This window comes from Manis pentadactyla, chromosome 7 (assembly GCF_030020395.1).
Source record: "Manis pentadactyla isolate mManPen7 chromosome 7, mManPen7.hap1, whole genome shotgun sequence".
NCBI lineage: Eukaryota > Metazoa > Chordata > Mammalia > Pholidota > Manidae > Manis > Manis pentadactyla.
Window position 1 is genome coordinate 34,445,378 of NC_080025.1, and position 27,238 is coordinate 34,472,615.

General features: G+C 41.9%; 1 protein-coding gene across 6 annotated transcripts in view; it reads left to right on the plus strand.

The window, feature by feature from the left end:
• PSD3 (pleckstrin and Sec7 domain containing 3) overlaps window positions 1–27,238 on the plus strand; it is a 476,158-nt gene that overhangs the window by 176,468 nt on the left and 272,452 nt on the right. For 3 of the 6 annotated variants that reach the window (XM_057505252.1, XM_057505253.1, XM_057505255.1), the window contains 4 exons: window positions 17,279–17,473; window positions 17,574–17,654; window positions 19,206–19,318; window positions 21,804–21,864. In XM_057505252.1, coding sequence (XP_057361235.1) covers window positions 17,279–17,473; window positions 17,574–17,654; window positions 19,206–19,318; window positions 21,804–21,864 — 450 coding nt within the window. The remainder of the gene's footprint in view (window positions 1–17,278; window positions 17,474–17,573; window positions 17,655–19,205; window positions 19,319–21,803; window positions 21,865–27,238) is intronic. The other 3 variants (XM_036896299.2, XM_057505254.1, XM_036896301.2) reach the window with 1 other exon arrangement.

A 27,238-nucleotide genomic window follows, 5' to 3' on the forward strand; every position in this document is an offset into this window, starting at 1 on the left:
CAGACATTGAAGCTTAGAGCTACTGCTGGTCTTTACAGTGAGAGACAGCTGACAACTCTAAAACTCCTGGTGTCTGTAAGTGTTTTATAACCCAGAGTGCCTGTCTGAGGTATGACTAACTCTTTGATCCTCAAACCTTAGGTCTGGGGTGGGGCTGGAAAAATTGCCTTTGTAGCAGTTTCCCAGGGGATCCTCATATCACAGCATTGCAGTAAGTCAGGGCTTTCCAAAGGGCATTTCTCTAGGTGTTCACAGCTGTTCTCAGCCCGAAAGGATTCATGGTCAAATAAGCTTGAGACATGTTGGAAAATTAAAAAGGTTTTTGTTTTTGTTCATTTTCTTACAGCTCTGATTTTCAGAGCCTGGAACGCCCAGGTTGTTTAGAATGCTGTTTTCTGGACACGTGGCCAGAGGGTAGGGTCCTGCCCCCTTGTGTTCCCAGGCTCGGCGGAAGGGGAGATGCTGGCCCTGCGGTGACCCCGTGCCCTGCCTTGGTTGAGTCTGGCTCTTTGCAGCTTCTGTTACTGGAGTCAGGCATTGAACACAGCCATCTTGGTTCCACTTTTTTAATTAAATGCTGCCCCCAAGCGCTGCAAGACCTTTTGGAGCATTTTCATAGATAACGCACTGTGTGCTTGAGGCATAGGAACCTGGCCCCTGGATTTATTCTGGGAAATTGTGGGGGGAGCAGTTTTCCTTATTTCTATTTTGTAAAATTAAGCATTCTGAGAAGGGGGAGCCATTAAAATCTTTAAAAAGTTTTTTTATTAGTAATCCCTGTTTTTGAGGAGCCAGTTCATCTCACTTTGGCAGTGACCTTGTGAGGCACGTTGGTCATTATTTGCGGGTAAGGAAGCCAAGGCTGAGCAGTGGTACAGCTCCGTGGAGCTGAGACCCGCACCTCTGTGTCTTTGAGTTTCCGAGCCCGTAACTATTTTCCTAGCAATTTTGCCTTCCAGTTTTATTTAAGGGCATATGGTTTAATGGATTGTCTGCTCTGGAAAGTACTCTAGGACTGAAGACAGATGTGGTTCTGTTCCAGTTTTGTATCTAAGCAGCTTTGTGCTTTGGCAAAGTCACTCAGTCAATCTGAGCCTCACTGTCTGCCTCCTTTGGTTTATAATGCTCTCCAGGCATGTCCCCAAAATATCAGGGCACACTTGTGAACATGGTTTCATACAGAGCCCACCCACAGCCATAAGGAAGATAATAGTTGGGACCCCCATTGGTAAGGATGAGCTTCCCCAAACTTTGCAAGTTTAAGTGGTATCAATGGGAGTTGCTTCCGCAAGTATATTGGTTGCCACGAGGTGACTAGCATGTGACAACACTGTGACAAGGTGCAGAAATGCCACCTCTTGGGTGACTTGGAGCTGGCAGCATTGTAGCAAATTGAAGAATTTAGGCCATTTGTGGCAGGACCAGAGAGCCAGCCTGATGTCCAGAGGGCAGGACCTTTAGCACTTCAGGCAGACAGAGGGGATGGGAGGGTTTGGCAGGGCTTGGGAGGGTTCCCACCCTGGTGGCCGGTGCAGCCTGTATCCTTTTCTCACCCTCAGTGGTTGGGGCAGAGAGCTTGTGTGAGGACTGAGGGGATGGAAAGCCCTTTAAGTTTGGTTGGATTGGCCCTGGGTTCAAGGGTGGGAGTTCAGAACTGTAAAGTCAGACTGCTTAGGTGCTGTGATTATAGTTGGAGGAGAAATTTCAGCATGAATGCCAAGAATGGTGCCAAAGTGAGCTGCATTTTCTAACAGACCCCGAAGGCAAGACTGTGTCCTCCGAGTGGAAATCCCTGACAGGTAGGTTTGTTTTAGCTTCTTATGGGCTTTTTTAGCCATTGGCTTCAGTCAGTCGCTTTCTGTGCCCTCCCTCCCTCCTTACTGCTCTATAAAACCTGAGTGGTGCTACTTACGTACCTCAGAGATGAATGTGAAGAATAAGCCTGCACAAACACTTCCTGGAGCTGACTGGGCTGGCTCATCAACTAACATTCTTGTTCTCTGAACTTTAAAATATTGATGGTCACCTGACAGGTATGTTTTATTCTAGGAGAAAGGTGAGCTATGTATGGGTTAGTACAGTAGTGAGGGCAGTGGATATTGCTATGGGGACTGTCAAGTCCCCTGAAAGTCGCCAAATGGCAGTGAAAGCTGGTTTGGGGTCTCTGACCTGCAGCTCTGTGCGGCAGATAGCTGCGTATGGCTGAGTGGTTCACATCCACACCTGAGGGCATTTTAGGTGAGGCAGCAGAGAGGCAGCCTCTCAGCGATGTTGAGGTACATACAGGCTGTTTTGCCTAGGACATTGTATCTAGGCCATTCACTCTCACCATTTGAAAAGCTGAGCAGAGGATTTCGGCTTTATTCTTGCACCGTGGTATGTAGGGCATTGTGCCTCAGAGTGTGTGTGTCCAGCTTGGGGTGGGGTGGGGCCCGAGGAACTCCAGGGCATGGCCTGTAGCATTGAAGCAGGGACCTGGGCGGGTCACCCTCCTCCTCTCAAATGATGACTTGGGTGACTCACCTTGAAGACTGGCGGGGCAGGCGACAAATGGATGTCTTGGCAGGGACTTCCTTTTTAGGGTAGCGGATACATGACTAGGTCTTCTCCCTTTACTGGCTTTTCTTCTCTGAAGCCTACTGCCCTCTCATCCTGGGCCACCTAGGTCTCTCATAAACCAAGTTGCTGTGGTATGGAAAGCATCTGTTTGTGTCAGTCTCATAGCTTAGTGGAAGTCTGAGGCCTGTCTCACAGGTTGTGTGGCCCCTGAAGGACAGATAGGAAGTGAATGGGTAGTAAACAAAACAGATCATATCAAGGTTAAAGCAAAACTCATTTTGAATAACTTTAAGTCTTTAATACTAAAGACCCACCTGAATTGTAAGTCTATGGTCCTGTGGCTGGGAGCTTAAAAGTAAAAGACCCGGATTACTTGCCATTCCTATTTTTTATAGGGTGGTGGGTGTTTGTCCTTTAGGAGAATTGCCCCCCTACTCTCTCTTTCTTGAAATAAAAGCTTGAAGTGATAGAATAGATTATTTATCAAAATTTAAAAATTGAAGGTATGGGTATAGAAGATCATAAAGTGTATATAGTTGTGGCTTTATTAATGTGTGTGTGTGTGTGAAAATCCAAAATTTTGGTATGAAAGCAACATGGATATTTAATTTATCTGTAGCAGTGTTTGAATTACTTGAGGAATATTATTCTTTTTTATAGAAGCTGGTCAAAAAATGAGAAAAATAGATAATACTATTCAATTTTGTTACAGAAAACCCAAGAGTTTTCATTTGCTTTTGTTAGGCATTTATTGGTCTTATATATATACTGGTCTTAATTCATGCAACTCTATTTACTTTGTAATTTTTCTCATGAAAAGTAGTTGATGATCTTAAAGTTTAGCATTTTTGAACTTGGTATGATTATATTTTTTTGAAATTGGAGAAGCAAAATTTTAATGCTAATTACGTCAGGTGTGTTCTTGGGGGTACTAAGGATAATAGCAATGCTTTAAAAAGATTGTTCTCATTTAGCTACTCTGGGACATAAGGGAATTGGTTAGAGAGTATGTCTACCTCCTTTTAAATGGTGACGTTTGAGGAGAGGGCCATAAACTTCTGGAATTACATGGAAAAACCAGGACTTCAAAATAACTCAAGTCTTATCCAAAATGGAATAGAAAACAAAGAATTTGATGCCATCATTATTTTACTATAATGACCTACAAATAAGTAAATCAAGGAACAGAATAAACTCTTCTATGTAAAAATGAAATGTTATTAAAATTTAAAGCAGATATAAAGTAGTAAAAACAAATAGGCATAGAATTAGGAGAGAAATAATTACTTTAAGTACCATCAGAAAATAATATGGTGCCAGTTAACTGTGACACAATGCTCTTTAACACTTTGAATTTTTAATAATTCTTAAACTTACAGATTTTTACGTAAAAATTATTTTAGCTCCTCCTTTTCGGTACCCTCTCTGTACACAATACTTTTGTTTCAGTACCAACTCATAGCATAATCTTTCTGAAGACATTGTAAACATCCATCAATGTGTAGTTTTTCCTTTGTGCACAGGTGACAAACACCTGCCTGGCTGACAGGGGTGTGCTGGTTGCTGTATGCTAAATAAGAAGCCATTCTAATTTCAGAGACTCTGAAGTATGAAAAAAGTATGAAAAAAAATTGTCCAGGAGTCAGGGAAATATGAAGTGTACTTAGACGTATGTAGTTCTGCCAAAAGGAATCCTGCTGTGGCCTCATCGCTCTGGAGACCTTTCTGGGAAGAAAGGGAGGGGGGAGGACTTTGTGTTTGCTGGGAGCAGCCCGGCCCTTCCTGGTTTCCTCGCCCCTCACGGAAGCTCATGGCCAGTCCTAGACGACACCCTGGGCCCTGCAGCTGCTCTGCATGGCCTCTGACAGCACCCCTTCTTTACTAGCGTTCGGGCTCCCCACAAGTGCCCCGACACTGCCCTGCACCTGCCCTTTCCCCTGGCCAGACAACTTGTCGTTTTCAGTTTGTTTGAAATCTGGTTGCTAAAACCTTTGTTGAGTCTTCCTTTGGGAAGTCTGCCTTCGGAGTCTGTTCTAGATAGCCGTGCAGTGGACAGAAAGTGCTGGACTTGGGTTCAGAAGGTACGATTCTAAGGGCAAGTCTTGTTCCTGGACCTCTGTTGTTTTCATGTGAACTGTTGCTTGGAAGTTCTATTTTCCTTCGTAAGACCCTATGGCCTAAAGCTAAGTGGTTGTCCCGTGACTCCATTTCTTTGGACCACATCAGGGGCCTCAGACATGGAAGTAGACACACGCCCTGAATTCTGTCCACTCGACTGTGGGCCCTGACAGGGGTTCCCTGACCTAAAACATGGACCACAGTGGATGCCTTTTGTACTTCATTTTTCCAGAGAGATGCTTTCTAAAAACTCACTCAAAGGAACTATACTAGGAGATCTGTCATTAAAATGAGATGACACATATAAAGGGCTTGTCACCTGTTAGAAATGCAGGACATGCGATTCCCTTTCTTGTCACCTGATTTTAAAGATTTTCTTTCTTGTGTTTGGGAGAGGGAGGTCTTCACCCCGTGTGTTGTCTGCTACATCTCTTAATGATCGGTTTGCAGAGCACATTATCTTGTTTTGTGTTCTGTTCCAGCTCATGTTACTAAACCACCTCCAAAATCTCATGATTTCAATCATATAATACCAGAATTCTTTTAACAGGGCTACACAGCGTACGACTGATCTAATTCACTGGAACGCAGGGCCCTCTCCCCTCCCATTGCAAGTAGTTTGATTTAGGAGGGGGTAGTATGAAATGAAAGGGCAAATTAAGATAATATACAGCTTCTGCCTGCCCCATGCTGTACTGAGCACCTACTGTTTACCCAGAACAGTGTCTGACTCATACGTATAACAGTCAGCAAGTATTTGTGGAAGAGTGAAGGGGAGATGGTGAGTGGGGAGGGCCTTTCTGCACGTTACTGCCTCTGTCCTCCCACGGAAGGTAAGGCTGCGCAGGCCCAGGGCGTCATTTGCATCACTGCTGTGCCCCCAGCACCCGTTAAGTATCCGGCAGAGCACAGAAGGCGCTTCGGTACCTGCAGAGAGAATTACACAAATCTGGTTGTGCACACTGAATTATATAACTGTCCTAAGCATGTTTAGTCACATGGGTGTCATTTAAAAAGCACACATTGCTGTCTACTTTGTACACATATGTATATACCCAATATACCAACATTACACCTGAAGTATAACCCATAGTAACGCCACCACAGAAGGAAGGCCGCTGGGCCTGGAGTTTAGGAGCTTGAGCTCTGCCAGAGTGGCCTGACTTGAGCTCCCATCCCAGCTGTGCCATTGGCCAGCAGTGTGACCCCGCGAAGCCACTGCAGGTCTCCATGTCTTGGCTTCCCCTTGGTAAAATGGGAATGATGACTACCTATCAAAGGGTTGTTAAAGGGATTAGGGGAGTTAATATGAAATGTTCAGTGCACATAGACAATAAGCCTTCTAGATGTGTTTGTGAAATACACTGACCAAATGTGTGGGTTTTCTTGCTAACTCATTCATCACAGGCAGTGAAGAGTGGACAAGACCCTAAAGGTTCCCATGGCCCCCATGAGGATGGCCCCTTGTTTGCTCCCAGATGAGCTGGAATGTTGTAGGGAAAAAGCAGGAAGTGACAGAGATAGGATTTTATTTCTGCAGAGCATGATCTTCTGCTGATCTTCCTGCTCTCTTGTTCCAGAGCTAATTCTTTTTCTTTAAAACTGCATGAGGTTTGGTAGGCGAATCTCTGAAATTCCGCACATTAAACCAGCAGCCTCCATTCAGTGTGCTCACAGGAAGGAGCTCCAGGGGGCAGCCGTATGGAGGGGGCGCTGGGCCCGGCCCCTGGAGGAGGAACCAATGGAGTGTGTAAATGCAGAGTGACACCTGCATCATCTGGATCATGCCCCCAGCAGAGGGGTCCTCCTGAAGGGTGGTGAGCCCAATGATTTATTGGAAATCAGTGCTTCCCAGGCAGGTGCAGCCTGGGTCGTTCACTTGGTGACTTCGGTCAGCGTGTTGCACACACACCTGGCCCTGCCTGTTGGTGCCCTCTTCTGGAAGCTGCTGAAAGTATCGCGAGGTGGGGGTGTGGGGGGCCCGCAGCGGAGGCAGGGGGTGCGCCGCAGGCAGGTGTGCAGTTCTGCACTCTTCAAAGTGCAGCAAAGCCCGGCGCAAGGGGGAAACAGGTGTTTGCAAGTTTGAAGACAAGGTAGAAAACACAAATAGAGATGATGAAATTGGATGGTATCTAGCCACAGTATGTAACCAGTTTCCAACCAAAGTATTCATAAAGCCTCTTGTTCTTCAGAAGATGAAAGAGTTAGAAAAGGCAGAGGGGAGAGAAGCGAGGAGAGCAGAAGGCCCAGTGCTCTCTGGCTGGATGACGTTACTCAGGTCCTCCACATGAGCAGGAGGTATTCTATCAAGCTACCTTCGTGTTTACAGGTAAACCTTTGAGAGGTCCTAAAGTTAGTTTAGGGATATTTCCTAACCTAGGCTAATTTTTGCTTGTTTATTCCTAATGGTGGTTATTCTCAAGTAAATTACATTAAAAAAGAGTAAGTTCTATGTTGAGAGCTTTAACAGCGATTGATTTTCAAAAGCACTCACCTTAACTTAGGATCCACCTTTAAGGGGGGAGAGGGCTCTCTGTGCCTGGGTGGCTTTAGGTGCATCTGGACCCCTATGCCCAGCTGGAAACAGGGCTCCCTGTGCCTGGGTGGCTTTAGGTGCATCTGGACCCCTGTGCCCAGCTGGAAATAGGGCTCTCTGTGCCTGGGTGGCTTTAGGTGCATCTGGACCCCTGTGCCCAGCTGGAAACAGAGATTCGCAGGATTGATGTAGGTACCAGCTCTTGATATGACAGTTTAACATACTAGAATTGTAGTCCTTGTCCACATAGGAATTATCTAGTTTGTGGTGTGTCCATTGCCAGCTATGTTGGTCAAAGTTCACACATCCCTCACTGGCAATCCTGGACCACCTTCTGTCACCCAACCTCCTCACAACTTCTTTTGCTGCCCAGTGACTAAGATACCAATTCGATCAGGCAAAAATGTGGACAAAAGGGAAATTTTTGCATAAAAATTATTCATTGCATTCTAAAGTGTGTGGGGCATCCATTAATATGAACAATTAGAAGATGGCTTAAGATGTGATTGAAAGTAGTTCAGTGCCTCATATTTTTTTTAATTGAAGTTGAGCATTTTTTCCCTTAGGGGTGGAAATGGGCAGAATATGGCACTTCACACTATTATTTTGTGGTCATAACTTTTCCTCAATAATACAACAATAGTGACAGGAAATATCATTTTCAAGTATCAGATAATCACATATTAAAGAAAGAAACAAAAAAATTTAGATAATTATGATGTAACAATAAAGCATATATTGAGTTTTCAGATGGCTGAGAATATTGCTATTGAGATGACTTTTTAAATATGATAGATTGTATCACTGAATGGGGCTCTCTGGAGGAATGCGCTAAAGAATAATGTCATAAGAACTACAAAAAGCAGCCAGTCATTTGTTTTCTAATTATATAGGAATTGTATGTGACTGTTAGCTGTCCGTCTCTCTGTCTTCGCTTTGTAGGGATTCCAGAGAAAAAAGCCAAAAGGAGCTAGCCAGGCAATTTTTGGTTTTTAAAAATTCGACATTATTTTTAATAGATTTTCTTTGGAAGGATGGACTTGATCTCATTGTGTTATAGTAAACATTCTGCTCAAGGGTAATAAGCTTTCTTGCTCATAATTGCACTGCATTAGGCAGTAGGACCATCCTTACTAATTCCAGGGGGAGGCTGGTGGGCTTTGGCAGGGAGACAGTCCCTTCCACATGCATTGAGGGAGGGAGTTTTTTTGTGAGTTTATGATTTATTTACTTAGACCGTTAATACCTTCCTTTAAATAGCATTTAAAAAAATTAGGTAATTTGAATTTGGAGAAGGAGGAAGGGATGTGGTATCTCGGCCTGGATAGCAGGTCTTAATCTGTGTAGAGATGGGGCTGTGTGGTCTAAATTCAGACCACCGCTTCCCACAGAGTGTGAGTGTATCTGCCACAGTCATTGAAGGACATGGCTGCCTGCGGATGGCCCACCTACTGATTCACAAGGAATTGGAATGTGATTGTCCCCTTGCTTTGTTTCCTTGCCACGTAGAGAGTGATATGGTGTCATTAGAGATTTTAATGCTGTATCAAGGCAGTGAAGAAGCATAACTACAAGCTGTTTCTCATGAAAGATGTAAACTCAGAATATCTAATGACATTTTAAGAGCATTCCATGCAAGCAAGGTAGTCCATCTGCCAGTGTTTGAGTCTTCCTTTCCTATCCACTGGAATTGGGATTCACTAGTCCCACAGTGAAGCTCTGTGCATACAGTGAACATATAAACGTTTTTGTATCATCTTCTATCTATTTACCAAGTTGGACATCTAGTGATAGTTGCTTTGCAAATGATTCATCCCAAATTTTTATAATGTGGCGTATGAAAGCTGACTTGGTAATATTGCAGATGTTACTTACATTCTCACTTGAGAGCTGGCCCAGAAACGCTGCAGCTCAGTGTAGAAAAACAAAACAAAATAAAACAAAAAATCCTAGAAAGCAAACAGGTGAAAACCTGCCGCATCTGGATCATGCCCCAGTGGATTATGAGCCTCTAAGAAGGGTGAACCGGCCAATTATGTCTTGGGAATCTGCTTCCGCAGCCAATGCCGCCCTTGTCCCTTCCCCAGTGAGGCTGGTCACTGCCCTGCCCGTTGGCGCCCTCTCCTGAAAGACTGAATGCAGGCCTTAGGAAAACAAATGAGGTTTAAGACGCAGTCCTGAGGAGGCAGGACCCCTAGTTGACACTTATTAAAATTCCTCACTGAATTAAAATTCTTCACTGAATTTTGGCCTCTGTGCTGAACAAAGAAACAGCTATTAGGAGTTTTGATAATTAGGTTTTGTTTATAGTTCTCTTATAAAAGCCCTGAAATCATTTAGAAGATCATCTGCAGGGCCAGCTAGAGAAATGTATTCTAATAATGCGAAAAATTGGAGGCAGTTTTCCTTAGAAAACTAAGTATTACTTTCTGATAAGAGCTAACGTTTGTATGCAATACAAACGCAGCTTACGCAGTAAAGTACCCTCAGGTGTGATTATTCTATGATTGTCTGAATAACGTAGTAGTCATCTTGGTGATGTGGGGGTAGCAGGACAGATGAACATGCACCTGGTGTTGGCAGCCGGCATTTCTCCTTTACTACGTGGCTGGCACTGCACTGACTGTAGACATGGACCGTCACCCTTAATCTTTGCAGCACCCTGGGAAGTTGGAGTTGTGCCCCCATTCTATGTGTGAGGAGACCCACCGCGCCCATAGCTGTGACTGGTCCGACCGGGGGTTGAAGCTCCCATCCAACTGGAGCCTTTAAAAGCGGTCTGCTTGCTTTTAGCACCTTCCACATTAGGAATTGTTACCTCTGGCAGTCTGAGCATTTGTGTGTAGAATCTCATCAGTAAGTGCAGGGAGACCTTCCAGTCCTTTTGCTGAAATGGGATTGTGTTCAGATGAACGCGCTGTTACACTCCCTCCTGTGTTGGCACATCTCAAAGTCCCTTGGTCATATGGCGTGCTGCAGCCCCCTCCCAGGGGCCCCCCTCCCCAAGGCTGGGGCTGACTGCGGCAGCGCCCACACTGACACCACAGGTAACGCACGGCTGCCGTGGCTTCCAGACAGCTCACCTGTACAGCTCCTGGGCACCTCTCTCTCATTTCTTTGAAGCAAACTCACCATCTCTTCTACGTCTGTCTCCTCTTTCTCTCTGTGTGGGCACACATACACACACAGGCACACATGCACGCACCCTCCGTCACACACCCAGCTCCTCCCCCTTGCATTCATTTCCTTGGTTGGTGGTGGCACTCTGCCCAGCCTCAGTTGGAGTCAGCCTCCTCCCTACCCCTGTGAGCTCTGCATGCATTCATCTTGCTTTCTGAGTATCTTTCCTGCACATTGACATGACCGTCTTTCACTTCAGATGCTTGTCTCTGACCAGACTGTTCCAATGACCTCCTGGCTGGCTTCCCTGCCTCGGTTCAGTCTCCCCACAGCTCTTCCTCCAAGCTGTAAGCGGAAGTGATGTTACCACAGCCCCAGCCTGATCTTCAGCATTTCCCTAGCCAGTCGTGCTTCCCCAAGGGCTGCCATGGTGGCTCAGAGCCTGATGTCCTATCAGGGTCATTTTGGACCTTAGAAAGGTGCTGAGGCCCACCTCAGGCCAACAGGAACTCTTGAGAAGCCCCTCATGCGTGTCTTTTCTGAAAGCCTCATGCACCTTTATAGTCACACATGTACTTGGATATCTAATAAATGTCTCAAAGTGACATGTCTGAAATGGAACTTCTTTCTCTCAAAACCTGTGCCAACTTCAGTCTTCCCCATCTGAGCTGATGGCAACTCCACCTTTCAGATTGCTCCAACCACTGTGACCACTTCATATAAAAATACACACAACCCCCACTCCAGCCAGGTTTCCTGATCTTTTTTTCCATGGCAATCATCACCTTCTAATGTACTTTATACTTTACTGGTTTATTATGTTTGTTGTTTATTTTTACTTCCCCTGGGGAAGAAGTGTTTTCTTGTTTTGCTTTGTTTGCTGAAGTATTCCAAGCATCTTAAGACATTGCCTGGCATATGGCAGGGGATTTGTTAATGTTTGTTGAATCAGCAAAACATACCAGAAAGTGACTAGCAGTAGAGAGGAATTGTCCAGAGGGTATAAAGGATTTGGGTCTGGAGGCCTGCAGTCTGTGTTCAGCTCTGTGCCTCAACTTCTGTCTGTAAAATGGGTATATTAGTATGAAATCCATAAGATCAATGACTAAGATCTGGTGAGTTAGTCCCTCAGAAGCACTTTGCTGGCAGCTGGCACAGGTTGAGTTCTTACCCACCGTTAGATGCCTGGAATGGCTGTGGGCTGGAGCTGTTCTGAATAATTCCTTACTTACATTTCCTCAAATTGAGATTATGTACTGTCACTGCAGTGCCTGAGAAATAAATGCCATAGGTAGTGATGGCCAACATGATTTCCTCTTCTTTCTCAGAGGTGGTTTTTGCTTTAGGGTTTTAAGTATGTCCAGCTTATGCTGTGCTCAGAACCCTCTTTGACTGACTTCATCCCGGCTGCGGAAGCCGGACATGGGTGCCACCATTCCCTAGCCTGCTGGTTCCTGGCCCCTGTGTCCATCTCTTCCCTGAGGATGGGCAGCAGGGCCATAATGCTTTGGTCCTTTTATTCCGCTTGCAGCTGGAGTTCATCTCTCCGTGCTCTTCAGGGTTATTCTGACTTACCCTCACCTGGCTTATGCGCACAGTCGAACTAGGTGGCTGTTTGGTGGTGGTTCCTATGCGCAGGGCCCAGGGTGTGCCTTATAAATGCAGGGGGAAAGCTTTGCCCACTGCACCTAGTTTAATTTTTATTCTAGTCTCACAGCAACAACTAAATAAAAACTTAAAGAATTTTTAAATTCTAAGTTCAAAGTAAATTTGAAGACAATGTATCGGCTACTCTTTGCTATGTCAGGCTTTCTAGAACTCTCCACAGTTACTTATAATGGGTTAGAAAGGTAGTGCCACATGCTATTGACAGCACAGAAGGCAGTGGAGGAAGGGGACACAGCTGGCTGCTCAGTCCTCCAGCGCTTTAAGTGATGGCTGTTGACTAACCTCACCCACCCTCATGATGCGAATATGAAGTGAAACTCAGGTCAGTGGGGGTGAGAGATCTGGGCCTTTTCAAGGTGGAGCTCTGAAAATGCAGCAGAGGGCAGTTGGAGCATGATTCTTGCAAAAGTTATGTCACTTGGGCTCTTGTAGGGTCAGTAAGAGTTTGCAGAATTTGGGGGTGGGGGTAACAAGAGCAGCGAAAGGAACACCACCTAAGGGGCACAAGCACACCGCTGGTATTTCTGTGTGGCCCAAGCAGGAGGGAAGTGGTAGCTGATAAACCTAAGAGAGCAGCTGGGGTCAGCTGTGAAGGGCCTTATATGACATGCCACAGAGTATGGATTTTTATCTTGGGTAGGACTTTTTGCAAAGGAGGCATATTACCTCATCTGTGGTGATAGCATGCAGGCTGGGAAAGAAGGGTGGAAATACAGAGGAATGATCAGTAGAACATGGGCAACTGAGAGAGTGTCTTAGTGAAACTGTAGAAAAGCAGAAGGAATAAAAATTCAATCATAGAAGCAAGTCAGAACGAGCCCAGAAGAAATCTGATTGTGAAGCACACTGCCTCCGAGGGACACCATTATTGGAATTCTTCAAATACGGTCAAGAACAAACATTTTAGGAAATAAGGTTACCTTATAAAATGTAGGATGCCCAGGTAGATTTGAATTTCAGATTAATGGAAATTTTTTCAGAAAAAATGTGAATACATTTTTTAGTGTAAGTATGCTTCATGTAATATTTGAGACATACTAAAAGCTATTTTTTGTTTACCTGAAATTCAGACTTAATTGTGTGTCCTATTTTTTTTGGAAAATCTGCTAATCCTAGTATGAGAAAAAGGTTATGGGAAGGCCTAGAAATCAGACTCAATGATTTGATTCTTCTTTTGATGGTAGTGTTACACCTGATATGGGCTGTATCAGGTGCAGCCCCAGTGAAGCACTTTATAGAACACAGTAAGTGACTGGTAGGGATTTCACCTTACGCCATTGTGAAGTTATATGATCAAGAAGAAAGGGGAAACTAAGAAAAGAAGGGAAAATTCAGACTACTGAAAGAGGCTAATACTCAACGGACTACAAGGACAATGTCTGTGTGTTCCAGGAGACAAAACGGGGTGTCAGTCCCCGCTGAGAGATCACCCAGCGCGCTTCATCAAGTGTGAACATGCTGGGGCTGCCATTGTTGTTTATGCTCATGATACACAGTGGTCCCTGTGTTCTGGCTCCTGTTTTTATTAGGACTATAAAAACATTACAAAAACCCCAACAATAAACATCCTGCTAAGAAATGTGAGGTCATAGTGACATGATGTCACAGGGACCGAGCCCCTGGGAGCCCCAGTAGACCAGCAGACACTGGAGTTGCGGGAGAAGGATCCGGGCCTGGGCTGGTGCAGAGGCACGGCCCAGGTGCACCCTGGGCTCTGTGATGAGTTCTTCCTGGTGTCTGTCTTTTTGCTAGTGAGTTTGTGTTACCGTCAGATGGCCAGCATTTCTGTTTTAGAGGAGCGAGCTCTGTTCCTGCTCAGGTAACCTTCCAATAGCAAAATGGGACAGAAGGAATCTGCCTAGGAATGGAGGTATTCACTTTATTCCTTATTTTCTTTTTTACTGAAAGTTATTTTTCAAGAAGATCCAGAGAAATCTGATTTGTACAGATTTTTAAATTACCTCCTTCTGGTGTATGTGAGGAAAGTGAGGTAAAATAGGCTGGTCTGGGCCAGCTAGTAGAAGGAGGAGGCCAACACGAGGAATGAAACACATAACAACTGAAAAAAATTTTGACCACTACATTTTAAAAATCTATGTTTTTTAGGATAAGTCTCTTGTATTTGAATAAAATCTTTGCAGCACTGTATATGCGGTATAATTACTTCTTTTGCATGGAGTGATTAAACATATGCCATGAATTTGCCGCTACAAGTGAACAGTAAGCAGTAGTTTAGTTGAGAAAAAAAACCTTTCTTTGACATTTGTTTCCCTACATGACAGCTGGTATATAGAGTGAGAGAATGCATGGCAACCCCACCTCAGGGGTTTTGTTTTAAAGAACTTAAAGAATTACTTGATCGTAGCTAAAATAGTTCTTGGAGTAAATATTTTACATTTTCACCCTTTATGTAGGAAAATACAAAGTGTGAATTGCCTTTTAAGAGAAATTTCTATTATGAGTTTACTTATTAAAAGTCTATTGTATATTGTAATTAAATATTGAGTTTTCTGTTAGGATAAATTTCACAAACTGGTTGGCAATGTGACCTCTATAAAGGGAAGGTTTAATATGAAAAAATATTTAAATGTATTTGCATGAAGATTTCGTCCTAATGGAGCAGTGTATTTTAACTGGTGGCTATTTCTGTTGGAAAATTGTTTAAGGGGGCTGACTGCTCAAGGAGGGGCACCAGGTATCCTGGTTGGCTTAGGCCAATTCTAGTTTATGTCTGTTGTTCTGGTATTGGCTTTGGCTTACTATTTGACTTTGACTTAAAAAAAAATTACTATCAATAGTTGCAGTAAAATAAGTCATCCCGGGTTTGATAGCCCCCCCACTCTGTACTTTCAGCTTCTCTACAGTCTCATCTGGGATGTGAGAGGTGCATTGAAGAGAATTTTCACATGGTTGAGTCTGAGACATGTGGGATGACCTTTCTTTTCCCTGCTCTTTCAAGGTCAGCCTGTGGAGTACTTGCTGAGCAAGTGAGCCTGGGAACAGTTGCCAGGGACAGTTCATTCCTCCAGGTGGAGTCCGGCAGGTGGGGAAGTCAGGGACTCCGCGGCCCTGGGAGCTGCTCGGCCTGCCCGCTGTTGGGGCAGGAGCTGGAGCTGCATTTGGGTGACAGTGAGGCTGCCAGGCTACCACTTAGTTGGGTGAATAGGGAACAGGACATTTTACGTAGAGTAAGTGATAAAAGAGAAAGTGAATAGTTCTGCTCAAAAATGTAGTCATTTTTGTTGTAATGATTTTTGTCCTTTATTACATGGTAGAAGTTTAAAACTGATTTTTTTTGGTGTTTTTATTTAAATTTCATAACAATGTAATTACATATTTAATGGTTTTATCATCCCTGTTCCCCCTTCAGTGCCCTGGTTTAGACAATATGTGGTCACTCTGCTTGTAACCCCGACCGAGTTAAGGAATTATGGACTGGAGCAAGTGCGTGCAGTTAGGCCCATGGGGCTCGTTCAGACTCACCTGGAATGGCTTTTATGTTTCTACAGGTTGTAAAATAACAAATAAATATGTGTGACAGTGACCTTATGTGGCCTTACCTACTCACAGTGTGTAAGCACTTGCAGTCTGGCCCGTTACACAGCTGTTCTGGCTGGTGTGGAGTCAGTGGTAGAGCAGGTGTGTTAGAAGGCTGCTGAGGTGCAGGAGTTTATGACGAATGCAGCTTATCATGAACACAGCTTTGTTTTGTTCCCAAATTGAAAGATTTGGAAATTACTGTGTTCACGCTGGTTTCGGTGTTCAGGTGTGTCATGGGGCATCCTGTCCCCAGCCCCGGGCTGTAGTTTGGGGCCCATTTCTAGGTCGGAGGCAATCACAGTGTGGTCCCTGGGGCTCCCTGAGACCCTTTCAGAAACTTGGTGAGGTCAGAAACTTTGAAATAACAACAGAGTTGTTTTCCTTTTTCTCCAAACTGATATTGTGCCAGTGGTACAAAAGCCGTAACACAAATCAAGGTAGAGAGGCACAGACTGTTCTAGATGTTACTATATTCTTCACTGCCATGTGCTCAAAATAGAAACAAATACTGTTTTCACCTCAGAATAAATTAATACATTGCAACCGTGAGTATATGACTTTTTAATTTCACATGAGATGAAGTGGAAAATGTGCATGAAGTGCTCTGCTGCTGGTTGTGTCTAAGAAATGAACTTGTATGTTATTTTTGAGTCATAAGCTGCAAAACTAGCCAATTGTTCACAGGCTGCCGTTTTTCTTCAAAGTACTGACTTCAAAGGCTGACTACAATTACTGGCAAAATTTTCTCAAAAATTATTAGAATGAGCCTGTTCTTACTTTAAGAAAACAGTTACCAATGATAAAATTTGAGTTTTAAATCAAAAGTTAGAATTTTGGAAAACTTATCTGCCACCAAAAGTTTGGCAGCTTCCCAATACTTAGAGACTTTTAATGAAGATAACAGTGATGACATTAATGAATATGATTTTTTAAATATTGTCAGGGTAAAAGATCCATCAAAAGAGTAGGACAGATTTTAATATACAAGTACAAAGAGTTCATTGATACAATTTTAGATTCTGTATTGCAGCTGACCTTTAAGAAACTGCCACTTGTCTTGTTTTGGTGTCATATCAACAAAGGATACCTGCAATTACCTGAAAAGGATATGAAAGTACTCATTTTTCTAACTAAATATCTGTATGAGACCAGATTTACCTAACATAGTCCAACCAAAATATATTATTACAGATTGAATATAGAAGTGGCATAGAAGTGGCTGTGGGAATCCAGCCGTCTTCTATAGAAAAAGCTGAGCATTAATGAAATTTTAAAAAATGTAAATTGTTGCCTGTCTCACTAAATTTTGTTATTGGTTTTGCAAAATAGTTACTTTTAATAAAAATGCTTACTTAGTGTGAAATAGATTATTTTTAAGTAAATTAATATTTGAAAAATGTGTTCTACTTCCTAATGGAGTGAATATATCAGTAGATATGACCCACATAAACAGAGGTCTTCGGAATTCTCCACACTTGTAAACATGTGAAGGTCCTGAGACCGAAAGGTTTGAGAACTACTAATCAAGAATTTGAAGCAATTACTTTTTTAGTGAGTTGAAATACAGGAACTGAAAATGTTTTTGTTAATAGTGAAGCATAAAACAATCTCATTTTAAATAGCTTTTGCATGTAGTTAGTTCTATAATATCATAGTAAACTTCATCAGCTGTTTTACTTTTTGCTGCACAAGAAAAATATTTTCTGTCCTTTTTTGCCCCTTCATCAATTCTCACAGCAATGCTGCGGTGAAGACAAGCCTGCTGGAGGCCCGTTCTGAAATGGGGAGCACTGAGGTTCTGGGGAAGGAGCCCCCAGAAGGCCTCAGTAACGGTGCCGGCAGCAACGCGGAAGCAGCCAAGAGGTTGGCCAAGCGCCTGTACCAACTGGACAGATTCAAAAGATCGGATGTCGCCAAGCACCTGGGCAAGAAGTATGTTCGTCCCCAGGGTGGTGTCTGTGCATATCCTCGTGTACGTGTGTGTTTTCATGGCTGCCCTGTGAATAACCAAGTCTGCTCTGTTTTCTTATAGCAATGAATTTAGCAAACTCGTTGCAGAGGAATATCTGAAGTTTTTTGATTTTACAGGCATGACTCTGGATCAGTCTCTCAGGTATGGTGAAGCACCTCCTCTGCTTTCTTTGCCTCCAAGTAATTAATTCTAAGAAAGGAATGTACTGCAGCTATAAACTAGTTTTCTTAGACCCACAGTTACTTTGTGATCTTAGCTCAGACCTTTATTAGATATTAAACATAGCAGAAAGTGAGAAAAATACACTGTTTTTATGAAATCATGCATGAACTCATACTGCATCTAGTAGTGAGCACAGTAAAGAACGGTGGCAGAGTAAATTGAGGAGAAATGGAATCTGTAAATTTGGTTTTTAGATGATCAGTCTTTTTTAAAGAGCAGTTAACACTGTAGAATCATAGATTTTTTTTTCTAAGCATTTGTAGGAAGAAGTATGGCCTTTTACGTTCGTACTTTGGAGTTAACTCAGGGAAGGAGTAAAGAGGGCCATCAACATAGTCATCAGCAGGAAGCACCGGTAGCCTGTCCCACGGCGGGCTCTGCCGGTCCTTTCAGTCACCCCAGTCGCCAGCCCGCTGACCCTTGCTTCCAGGCCGCCTCCTGCTGTCAGAGCTGGAGGAGCCCGGGATCCCGAGTGTGACCCCCGGGTTTAACAGGCGAAGCAGCGGACGCTGGGAGGAGGAGCCGGCCGCCGACTGGAGTGCTCAGCGGCATCCCCTGCCGTACCTCCGCAGGCCGGCAGGGGAAACGAGGGCGGAGGAGAGAGCTCTGCTTGTGCTTTGTTGTCTGATGTCGGTTCATTAAAAAAAAGAAAAATCAGTTTGATGAATATAATTTAGATTAACGAACTGTAAGTAAGGAGACAACATCACCCTCGTCATGGGGAGTAAGGGTTATTGTGTGTTTCTGTCAAGAGTAAGTTTTTTAAGTGAGTTTTTATTGCCATCTCATGTTGAGGGAAGTGGGTGTGCCTTGTTAAGGGCGGGTCATCTGGGTTTATCTGCAACAGACGCTCCTCAGCAACCCTGATTTAGATTGGTTTGGGGGTCTGGGCATATTTTCTATTGTTAAGAGTTTTATACACAAATTCTTTTATCCCTAATTTAAGGAATAAATTAGGGTTTTTATCTCCCAACTTCTTCCTCATATAACAAGTTAATTATATAATATGGTGAGAAGAGGCAAAATAAAATTAACAGAAATCTACTGTGCACAAGGCAATATACTTGTAGTTTGAACAAAAGTAACTGTGATCCAGGTGGAGTTTTAAAACATAGCCTACATGGTTGTGCATTCAGTCTCAAGTGTTCTTTGGTTTTTATCCACCTGATCTTTGAAAATGGCAACTTGACGCTTAGTCATACAGGGAAATTACCTGCCTTCCCAAGGCTTTTCTTGATTATCGACCTCCATGCGGTTGCTCTGTCATCTTTTATGTTGATATTGTATAGGATTAAATGTCAATATAAAATTATATTGAATCACCATCTAGTAAGTGATTTTAAAAAAATAACTGGCTTACTCTACTTTGTATAATTATTTTCTTACACTTATATGAATTAACCTCTAACTGTCAAAGACTGTGGTAACATTTTCTAAAATTTCAATCTTTTCTCCTTAATTCTTTTTTAGGTATTTCTTTAAAGCATTTTCTCTTGTGGGAGAAACTCAAGAACGAGAGAGAGTTTTAATACACTTCTCCAATAGATATTTTTACTGTAACCCAGATACCATTGCTTCACAAGGTAATCTGATGAAAATGCATGAATTTCTTTTTTGTAATAAGATTATTTTCCTCACTGTGAGTTAAGTTTTATTGTGTAAAGTATGAAAAGTACCCAGAAGAAACTGAGGATTGTCTGATTACCTAGGGATAACTATTAAGTTAGATTTACCTTTTTCTAGTCTATTTATACAATATTTAATGTCAAATTGGATTCATTACATTTTGTTTTCTAATGTCTTTTCCTTTCATTGTGAGAAGTTTCTCATACCATCAGATTTTCTTTAAAAAGCAGCTGTTTAATGGCTGCATGGTAATTTATCCTCCACTTTTATTTATTTTTACTCTACACCACAGTTCCATAGTTAACCTCTATGGCAGTATATTAGCATGTATGACAATAAATTACTGAGGTTTTATTGCTCAGAGATTTGATGTGCACATCACATTGTGATAAACAAAATGCTAGTTTTCTTCTTTCTTCTTTGTATACATCTGGTCTCTAAACTTGATGAAGTGCATTTATGCTTACTTAGTTTTGTGGTTAATTTTGGAAACATTTATAAATCTCACTGGAGATTGTGGTACAAATCTGATGCTTTTGTTTGATATTCGTTATGACCACACTAACACTGACCTTAGGCCGTGTTTTCAATGAACTGTAAGTTTATGTTTGTTGTGCTGTTTTTAAAAAGCAACCTTAAACTAATTGTTGATGTACCCTATGAAGAGGGGTCTTTCTCTGTTTCATTTCTTTCAATAAAGCAAAATTTTCAGGGTGTGAACTTCAGCACCTTCACTTGCAAGTGGAGAATCTTTCATAAACTTACAGATTCCAGAACAGGTCACTGAGACTAGATGCCCTAGAAATAGGAATCGTCTCTTGGTTTCAGTATTGCCAATTAGTGGGGGTTAGCATACTCCATACTGCCTGAAGTGATTGCTCCGCCCACCTCCACCCTGCAGGCAGTAGGTAAATTAACTAACCATCTGATTATTAGGGTGACATTCTTATCTGTAAAATGGAACTTGCTTTTCTCTTTTCATTTCTTTGGCTATATTGGGACAACTAATTGGCTGTCTGTCACTGTCAGTCCTGACTAGAGACTGAAAGGAGTAGAGGAGGGTAGGTATTTTTAGAATCTTCAAATCTAAGATGATGCTGACATTCCTGAGTGAAACAAGGATTTGCCACTGTCGGCTCTTGATAAGATTATATGAGCTTTTGCTACTGAGTTGTACAAATACTTTAGGAATAATTTAAATGTACTTAGAATTTGTGATAATAAACTGGGAGTGGAATAAATATGCTTTTAGGCATTTAGTAGCGTCTACTTAGAGAAAGGTAATAACAAATTGCTTTCACTCAAAGGTATACTTTTGGAAAATCTGTCTTAATTCACGTTGGATAAGCCTTTCTGTACGTTTCACATAAACTAAGAAGCTTTTTCGGCATCTGCAACTGCTGTTGTCTATTTGGACTAAGAATTGCAGAGAGAAGATGAGGAACATTGATTCATAGCCTTGGGAATGAGAAGCTTATGTCTCAGTGCCTTTATTTTCCTGTGTGAAGTAGGAAGACAGGGTGGTGTTTTCACTAAATGTGAACTTATCCTTCTGATTTGAGCACCATTTTCCCCCTTAGTATTGAATTTTTCAATCTTCCCAAGTTATTCAGTATTTTACATTTGTCTGACTCATAGTATCCTGGATCAGTCAAGCTAAATGTTGCCTTTGAAGGAGGCAAGAAAGAAGGTGACTGTTCCTGCCTGTGTATTTTTGGCCAGAGAACCAGTAACCAAGCACTAACCATGGGAGACACAATCTTGGTTTTCCTTAACTTTAGCTGCTTTCTTAATTCACTTTCCTCTCAGAAAGTAAAAGAAGTAATTAATATTAAATATTAAATAATTTTAATTTTAATTATTAAATAATTTATTTTAGTTTCCTCAACTTGGGCTATAGTAAATTAAGAAAATATAAAAGATAAAACTTGTAATCTAACCATCCAGAGATGTTATCATCTCTTTCGTGTATATATATTATGTATTTATTCTCCTAGATGTGTTTATAATTTATTATGAAATATCGTTGCTTTTCGTAATGTAATATTTCTCATGACTTCAACATAACAGAATTGTGTTTTGGGGGGTTATGTTTACTTGTTCCCCCATGTAAGCCATGTTTCTTTGGATAGCCTAGTGTCCTATGTACATCTTTATTTCCTTAGTGTAAAGCTCTTATTTGCTGTGTCAAAGGGCACTGATCAAATTGTCCTCCAGAGAGGTAAGAATAATTTATCACCAGTAGAGCCCAACTCTGTGCATTGAGGTCCTTTTAATAATTTATTCTTATCTATTTTCTGTCTCCCTGAATGAATATGAGTAATTATGCCTAGCCACAAGATCATGTTTTCATAGGTTCTCAATATATGCTATTTTCATGATTATAAGGAGCCCAGTAGGAAATAGTGGATTAATCCTTTCTGTCTTTGTATCTTTCTTTAGATGGAGTCCATTGCCTCACCTGTGCAATGATGCTTCTTAACACAGATCTCCATGGCCATGTAAGTGTAAGTGTACAAAGCTGCCTTGCAGAAATCCAAAATGTCTTGGGGCTCACCTTTGTTTTTGTGTCAATACATGTTTATTCTCTTCCTCCCTTTCTCTCATTCTCTATGTGGCAGGCAGGTAAACATGTATCTTGAAAAAAGATACATCTTAATTTGCATGTTAGCACAGACCATCATTTTAAGTGGATCCCATATTGTCTGCATGTCAAGTTGTTCTAGCTGTGATGTGCGTGTTATGTATCTTCTCCACTAGATGGCAGAGACAGAGCTGTTACTTTTTGTTTTCGGGTTAGCGGTTAGGGTTGATACACAGTGATGGAAAGATGTAAGTTAGATCTGAAAATGTTCACTGTGTTTTCACTGAATACAGTTAATAAGAACTCAGCCTTTTCTAAACTCCTCAGCTCACTTAGTCATCTACAAGTTGAGATAGCAAAGTAATATAAGTACTTTCTCATCTTCTATTTAAAAGGTAGGATGAACTTCTTAGATTTTTAGTTATATACAAACTTTCACATTTCATAGACATGGAATTTTAGCATTACTTAAGCTGTTCATGTAAGAGAAAATGAGAATGTTTTAGTTAAATATAGGTCAGTATATACTTAGCACAAAAATTACTTCATAATCCTACATCCACTTATTTTGAAGAGAAAATAAGGCTTCTTGTAACTAAGTCCAGATCATACTTTGATTTGTTGTATGATATACCTTACAATTAAAAATAATCGCATTAAAATAACTAAAACTTAGGTCAGTCCAAATTTGTTTCACTATTCCAAAAGGCCGCATAATTCCCTTATTTAGAACTATGGTGTTCCTCTTAGAAAGGGCAAAATGGAGCCATATGGGGCCGTTAAGATGGACTGAGGGAATAAAGTTTTCTGCTATGAGAAAAATGAGGAGATAGTGTAACAGACTCCTGACTTCAGTGCACAGAGCTCACAGGGCTCACCCAGGAAGCTCCTTTCGCAGTTTGCATGAAGTGACTTTAGAATAACTTGGTGTCTTGTAGACATGTAGCAGGTGTCTGGCAATTATATGTAGACTAAAAATGTAGGCAATGTAGGCACTTTCAGGCGTCACTCTTAGGTAATTGGGTCGTAATATGTCTTGTGGAAATGAAGGTTCTGGGATTCCCACAGTGTGAGCCTGGAAGTGAGTGTCAGGTTCTAGTCATACCCCGCTTGCTGTGGGGACCGCTCAGTGCTCTGCCCAGACTGCTCACGTGTTCCAGGAAGCAGGTTTCCCTGCCTGCCACTCTGCCTGTCATGTGATACCTATTGCAACTCTGTCCCTTCCTTTCCTCCCACTCAACTTCCCAGCCTGAGTTTCAGCTGAGGGAGACGGTTTTGATTACTCTTGTCCACATATAACATTGACCCAAGCCTGCAATCTCATGTGAGGACACTTTTTCACATCAGAGATTCTGAGGTCCCATCCGTGTATGATACTTGTGCATTTCGTGTCTGTAAACTGAGAAAATGTGTAGCGACGGAAACAGATTGCAGTTAACAGTGCAGTTCTTACTTAACAGGCTGAGGATCTCTAGAGCTTCTCAGGGGGTGCTACATTGGAGGGGGTTTGCTTCTATTAAAAGCTGGACTGCTTTTTAAAAAGTTCATATTGCTTTAGTAATACTTTCAAATAAAGGTGTATCATTAATAGCAGCACTCAAAGCATAGCATTAAGTAAAGGTGTGAGGCTGATCATTTGCTGGGTGATTCAGCATTTGGCGTCCAGGACGCCTGGGCGCACCAGTGGTCTGCTGCTCCATCGTCAGACCACTTTCAAGGAGTTGCAAGATTAAATGAAACACCACACTTCTTTTTGGCAACTAGAATATAAGAGGTAGTTCATGTAAGGGAACAGTGTAATATCATCTTGAGTCATGCCAACATACATAATTACAATTGGCTTTAGAGGCAGAATTACACATGAGAGAGAGAAAATTATAAAACAAATAAGTCTCTGTTTTCAAGATCATGTTTTTAGTGATTATTGCTTCTCAGCTTTGTTTTAAAAAATGCATACTATACATTTAGTATTGCCTGTTGTTTAGGTTTTGTATATTAGAGTTTTTAAAATCCTGTTTACCATGCAAACTATTATAAGTCTGTTGAATATGCCGGAGCTAGCATAAGAACTAACCATATGAAAATATGTTTCTCTTATCTTTCTCCTTCTGGATTCATTTTAAAAATAAATTGTCCTTCTAGGTGGTAAGTTGTTATCCATGATTCTGGATGTAGCTTCCCTTGCATTGTGTCATACCTGATTTGTTGTTATGGTGTCTGTCTGACCTAATAGCATGGCCCCTGTGAAGGTGACTCGTAGGACTGAAGTGAGTTATCTCACCTTCTCCTTAGGCTGTCTGCCTAGGCCATCACCTCTCATTACTTAGTCCAGTGCCAGAGTAATGCTCTTGGTGGGTGAGCAAATAGCCCGTTTTCCTTCTTATCCCCACCATTGTTACAGCAGCAGCACAGCAATCATGACCTTCCAGGACTGAGAGGCAGCGTGACTTGGGGTATTAGCTTCTCTTGGCTGTTCTTTGTGAATCTGCCTCTGTTTCCCCTAATGAATGCTGCATTGAAAACGCACTGGTATGGGCCTCTGTCCTTCCTGCTAACCTTACTAACAAAATGACAGAATGGATGGATACTAATATAATACATCTAATACAGTGTTACATGTTGGAATGCCGTTCCTTTTTCTAATTCTGTTACTCAGCAAACACTATAGTGTGCCTTCTCCACTCCAAGTGCCCTGCCATTGGGGTAAGGATCAGATGTGTGATACATATTCATGGAAGGCAAATCTCATGTCTGGAAGTGTTGGCTAGGCCGACCTCCACTAGTCAGGTTTAACTGAAGAAATGGGAGCAGGTAACTGACGTGCTTGGTAGAACAGAGCTAGGGTGATATTTAATTACACCTTGGAGTGTAGTCAGACTTCACCAAGTGGGCTAGGAAAAAAGGGTCTGAAAAGTATGCCATATTTGGGGGGGAAATTCATCCAAGTGTTACAATCCTGTCACTGGAGCTAAGAATGGTGATTCTCTTCAGTACCTGCTTTTAAAAAAATATGAATGAATGATCATTATTTTAGCAATAGTATTGAGTTGCTTTTGTCTGCCAGTGGTTTATTCTCTTAGATTAAATATTTGATAATTGTGGTCACATAGTAATGTGCTCAGAAATCTCCCCTATTTTTAAAATGCCTCTTTATAAAATAAGTATGGAAATTAAGCTGTTGCCCATAAAAATTAATTTCTATCAGAACAAACTCGAGTTTATTTTTTTCTTGCTGTGTTGGAAACTAAGTCATATTGGTTATTGTTTGAACTATCAACAAGGAGTTAAAAAATTTTTTTAAGCTTGAATTTTATTGGAAATGGTATGAATAAAAGGATTGTCATGTTGAAATAAGTCCAAATCTGTTCCTTTTGTGGACTGATCTTCAGATGTGCCTGCAGACTGCAGTTAGCCCTCCTGTACCTCCGTCACAGTCAGGATTCAGCCGTCTAGCAGGATCATCCTTGAGGCTGAGGACAGGCAGCAGGTGCAGAGCGGCGGGCAGGGCTTTTCACCAGGGCTGGGCCCGGAGCAGGAGGGAGTTTTGGATGTGGACCAGGCTGTAGGAGACAGTGGGTAGATGGGTGATGAGTTGGCCAGTTTCACAGCAGGAAGTTGAAGGAGATCCACAGGACAGTGGCTGCCCAGGGTCAGGCCGTGGTCAGAGGCAGTAACCAGGACATTGTTTATAATCAAGACTTCGTGACAAAATGTATCTTCTAATGCTATGGCTTGGGATTGTCAGTAGCAGTCGTACCCATGGTGTGTCTCTGCGGCTCAGTCTTGCTGGGAGCCAGCCTTTCCATGGCAGTGGGCATAAGGGAGTGGGGTATGGCTCTTCTGAGGGGTGGCACTGCAGGCTGGGCACCCGTAGGTACTGTCTCTGAGATCCTCCCTGCGTGCCAGCCACTCCTTGGGGGCCTGAGTTCAGTGCATGAGGCGGCACTTCCCTGGGGGTCCTGGCACTGTGTTGTAGGTTGGGTGGGGTTAACCAAGGCTAGTACACCATAGCAGTAGGAGGGAAGAAGGAAGGCAAGAATTCAGTAGATGTTTTGTGATAAAATAATATTACAAAGATGTGTGTAGTTAGATTTGAGGTAGGCCATAGGAATTCATTTTCCAATCTGTAAACAGCATTGATAATTGTGAGTTTCTGATTCTTAGATTGGTTCTCTAGGATCTTAGGGTCTTAAACGGTAGATGGGTAAAATATTTGATTTATTATCAGAAATGGAAGATGACTGTTATGAGAATTTCTATTAAAGAATTTTAGTGCTTTTCCTTTTCATGTTGTGCTGTTTACACTCTCAAAAGTACCGCAAACCTCCATGCAGTGGAAAAGTAGTTGACATTCTCTGGAAATCATTATGTGTCACTGGCAGCCCCTGACATGCATTTTGCCCAGTGAATCTCTGCAGTCGGCTTTTGTGCTTCTTTCTTCCTGCACGTGGTTTGGGGAGGGCAGAAGTGAGGATGAGGAGGTGGCTGAAACCTTTGACCTCCAATCCCATTTCTTCATTGAATGCCTGTCCTTTTAGGACAATCAAGTTAAAAGTAGAGTTCAGAGTTCAGCTAGCCTTTGTAATCTGATAATGAGGTCAGTGTCTCTTCCATTATCTTCTCAAATTTCAGAGGAAATACTTTGTATACCGTAGCTATAGAATCTGCTACTGTAACACCTCTCACACTTCATAATCTCAGGATCCCTTAATACTCTTAATATTTTTGAGGACCCCAAAGACCTTTTGTTTATATCTATTAATATTTACCAATATTAGAAACTAAAATGTGTAAGATTTAAAAATATGTATTAAATTGTTTTAAGATAGCATTAATAAACATGAATTCGTTAAATGAATAACATACTTTTAATGAACTAATTATACATAGAAAAATAAAAAACTTTAGTTGAAAGAATAGCATTTGAATTTTTTTGCAAATCTCTTTCATATTTGGCTTAATAGAAGATAGCTAGCTAGATTCTCTGTTTCTGTATTTAGTCTGTTGCAGTATATCACAAGCCTCGTAGCTTCTAGAAAACTCCACTGTAACTTGTGAGAGAAAGAGTGAAAAAACATTTCTAGTATTATTATAGAAATAGGTTTGAGGTCAGGGACATCCTGAACAGGATCCTTGGACTATACTATGAGAACCGCTGTGTTACAACATTATTTTCAATTGTGTATTTTTTTCTTTATGCCATGTCCAGTTCCTTTCCCATGGCAGTGTATTACACAAGTGGTAGGAAAAATCCCCGTAGTATTTCAGATATCCCTAAAGGGTGAATTTTAAC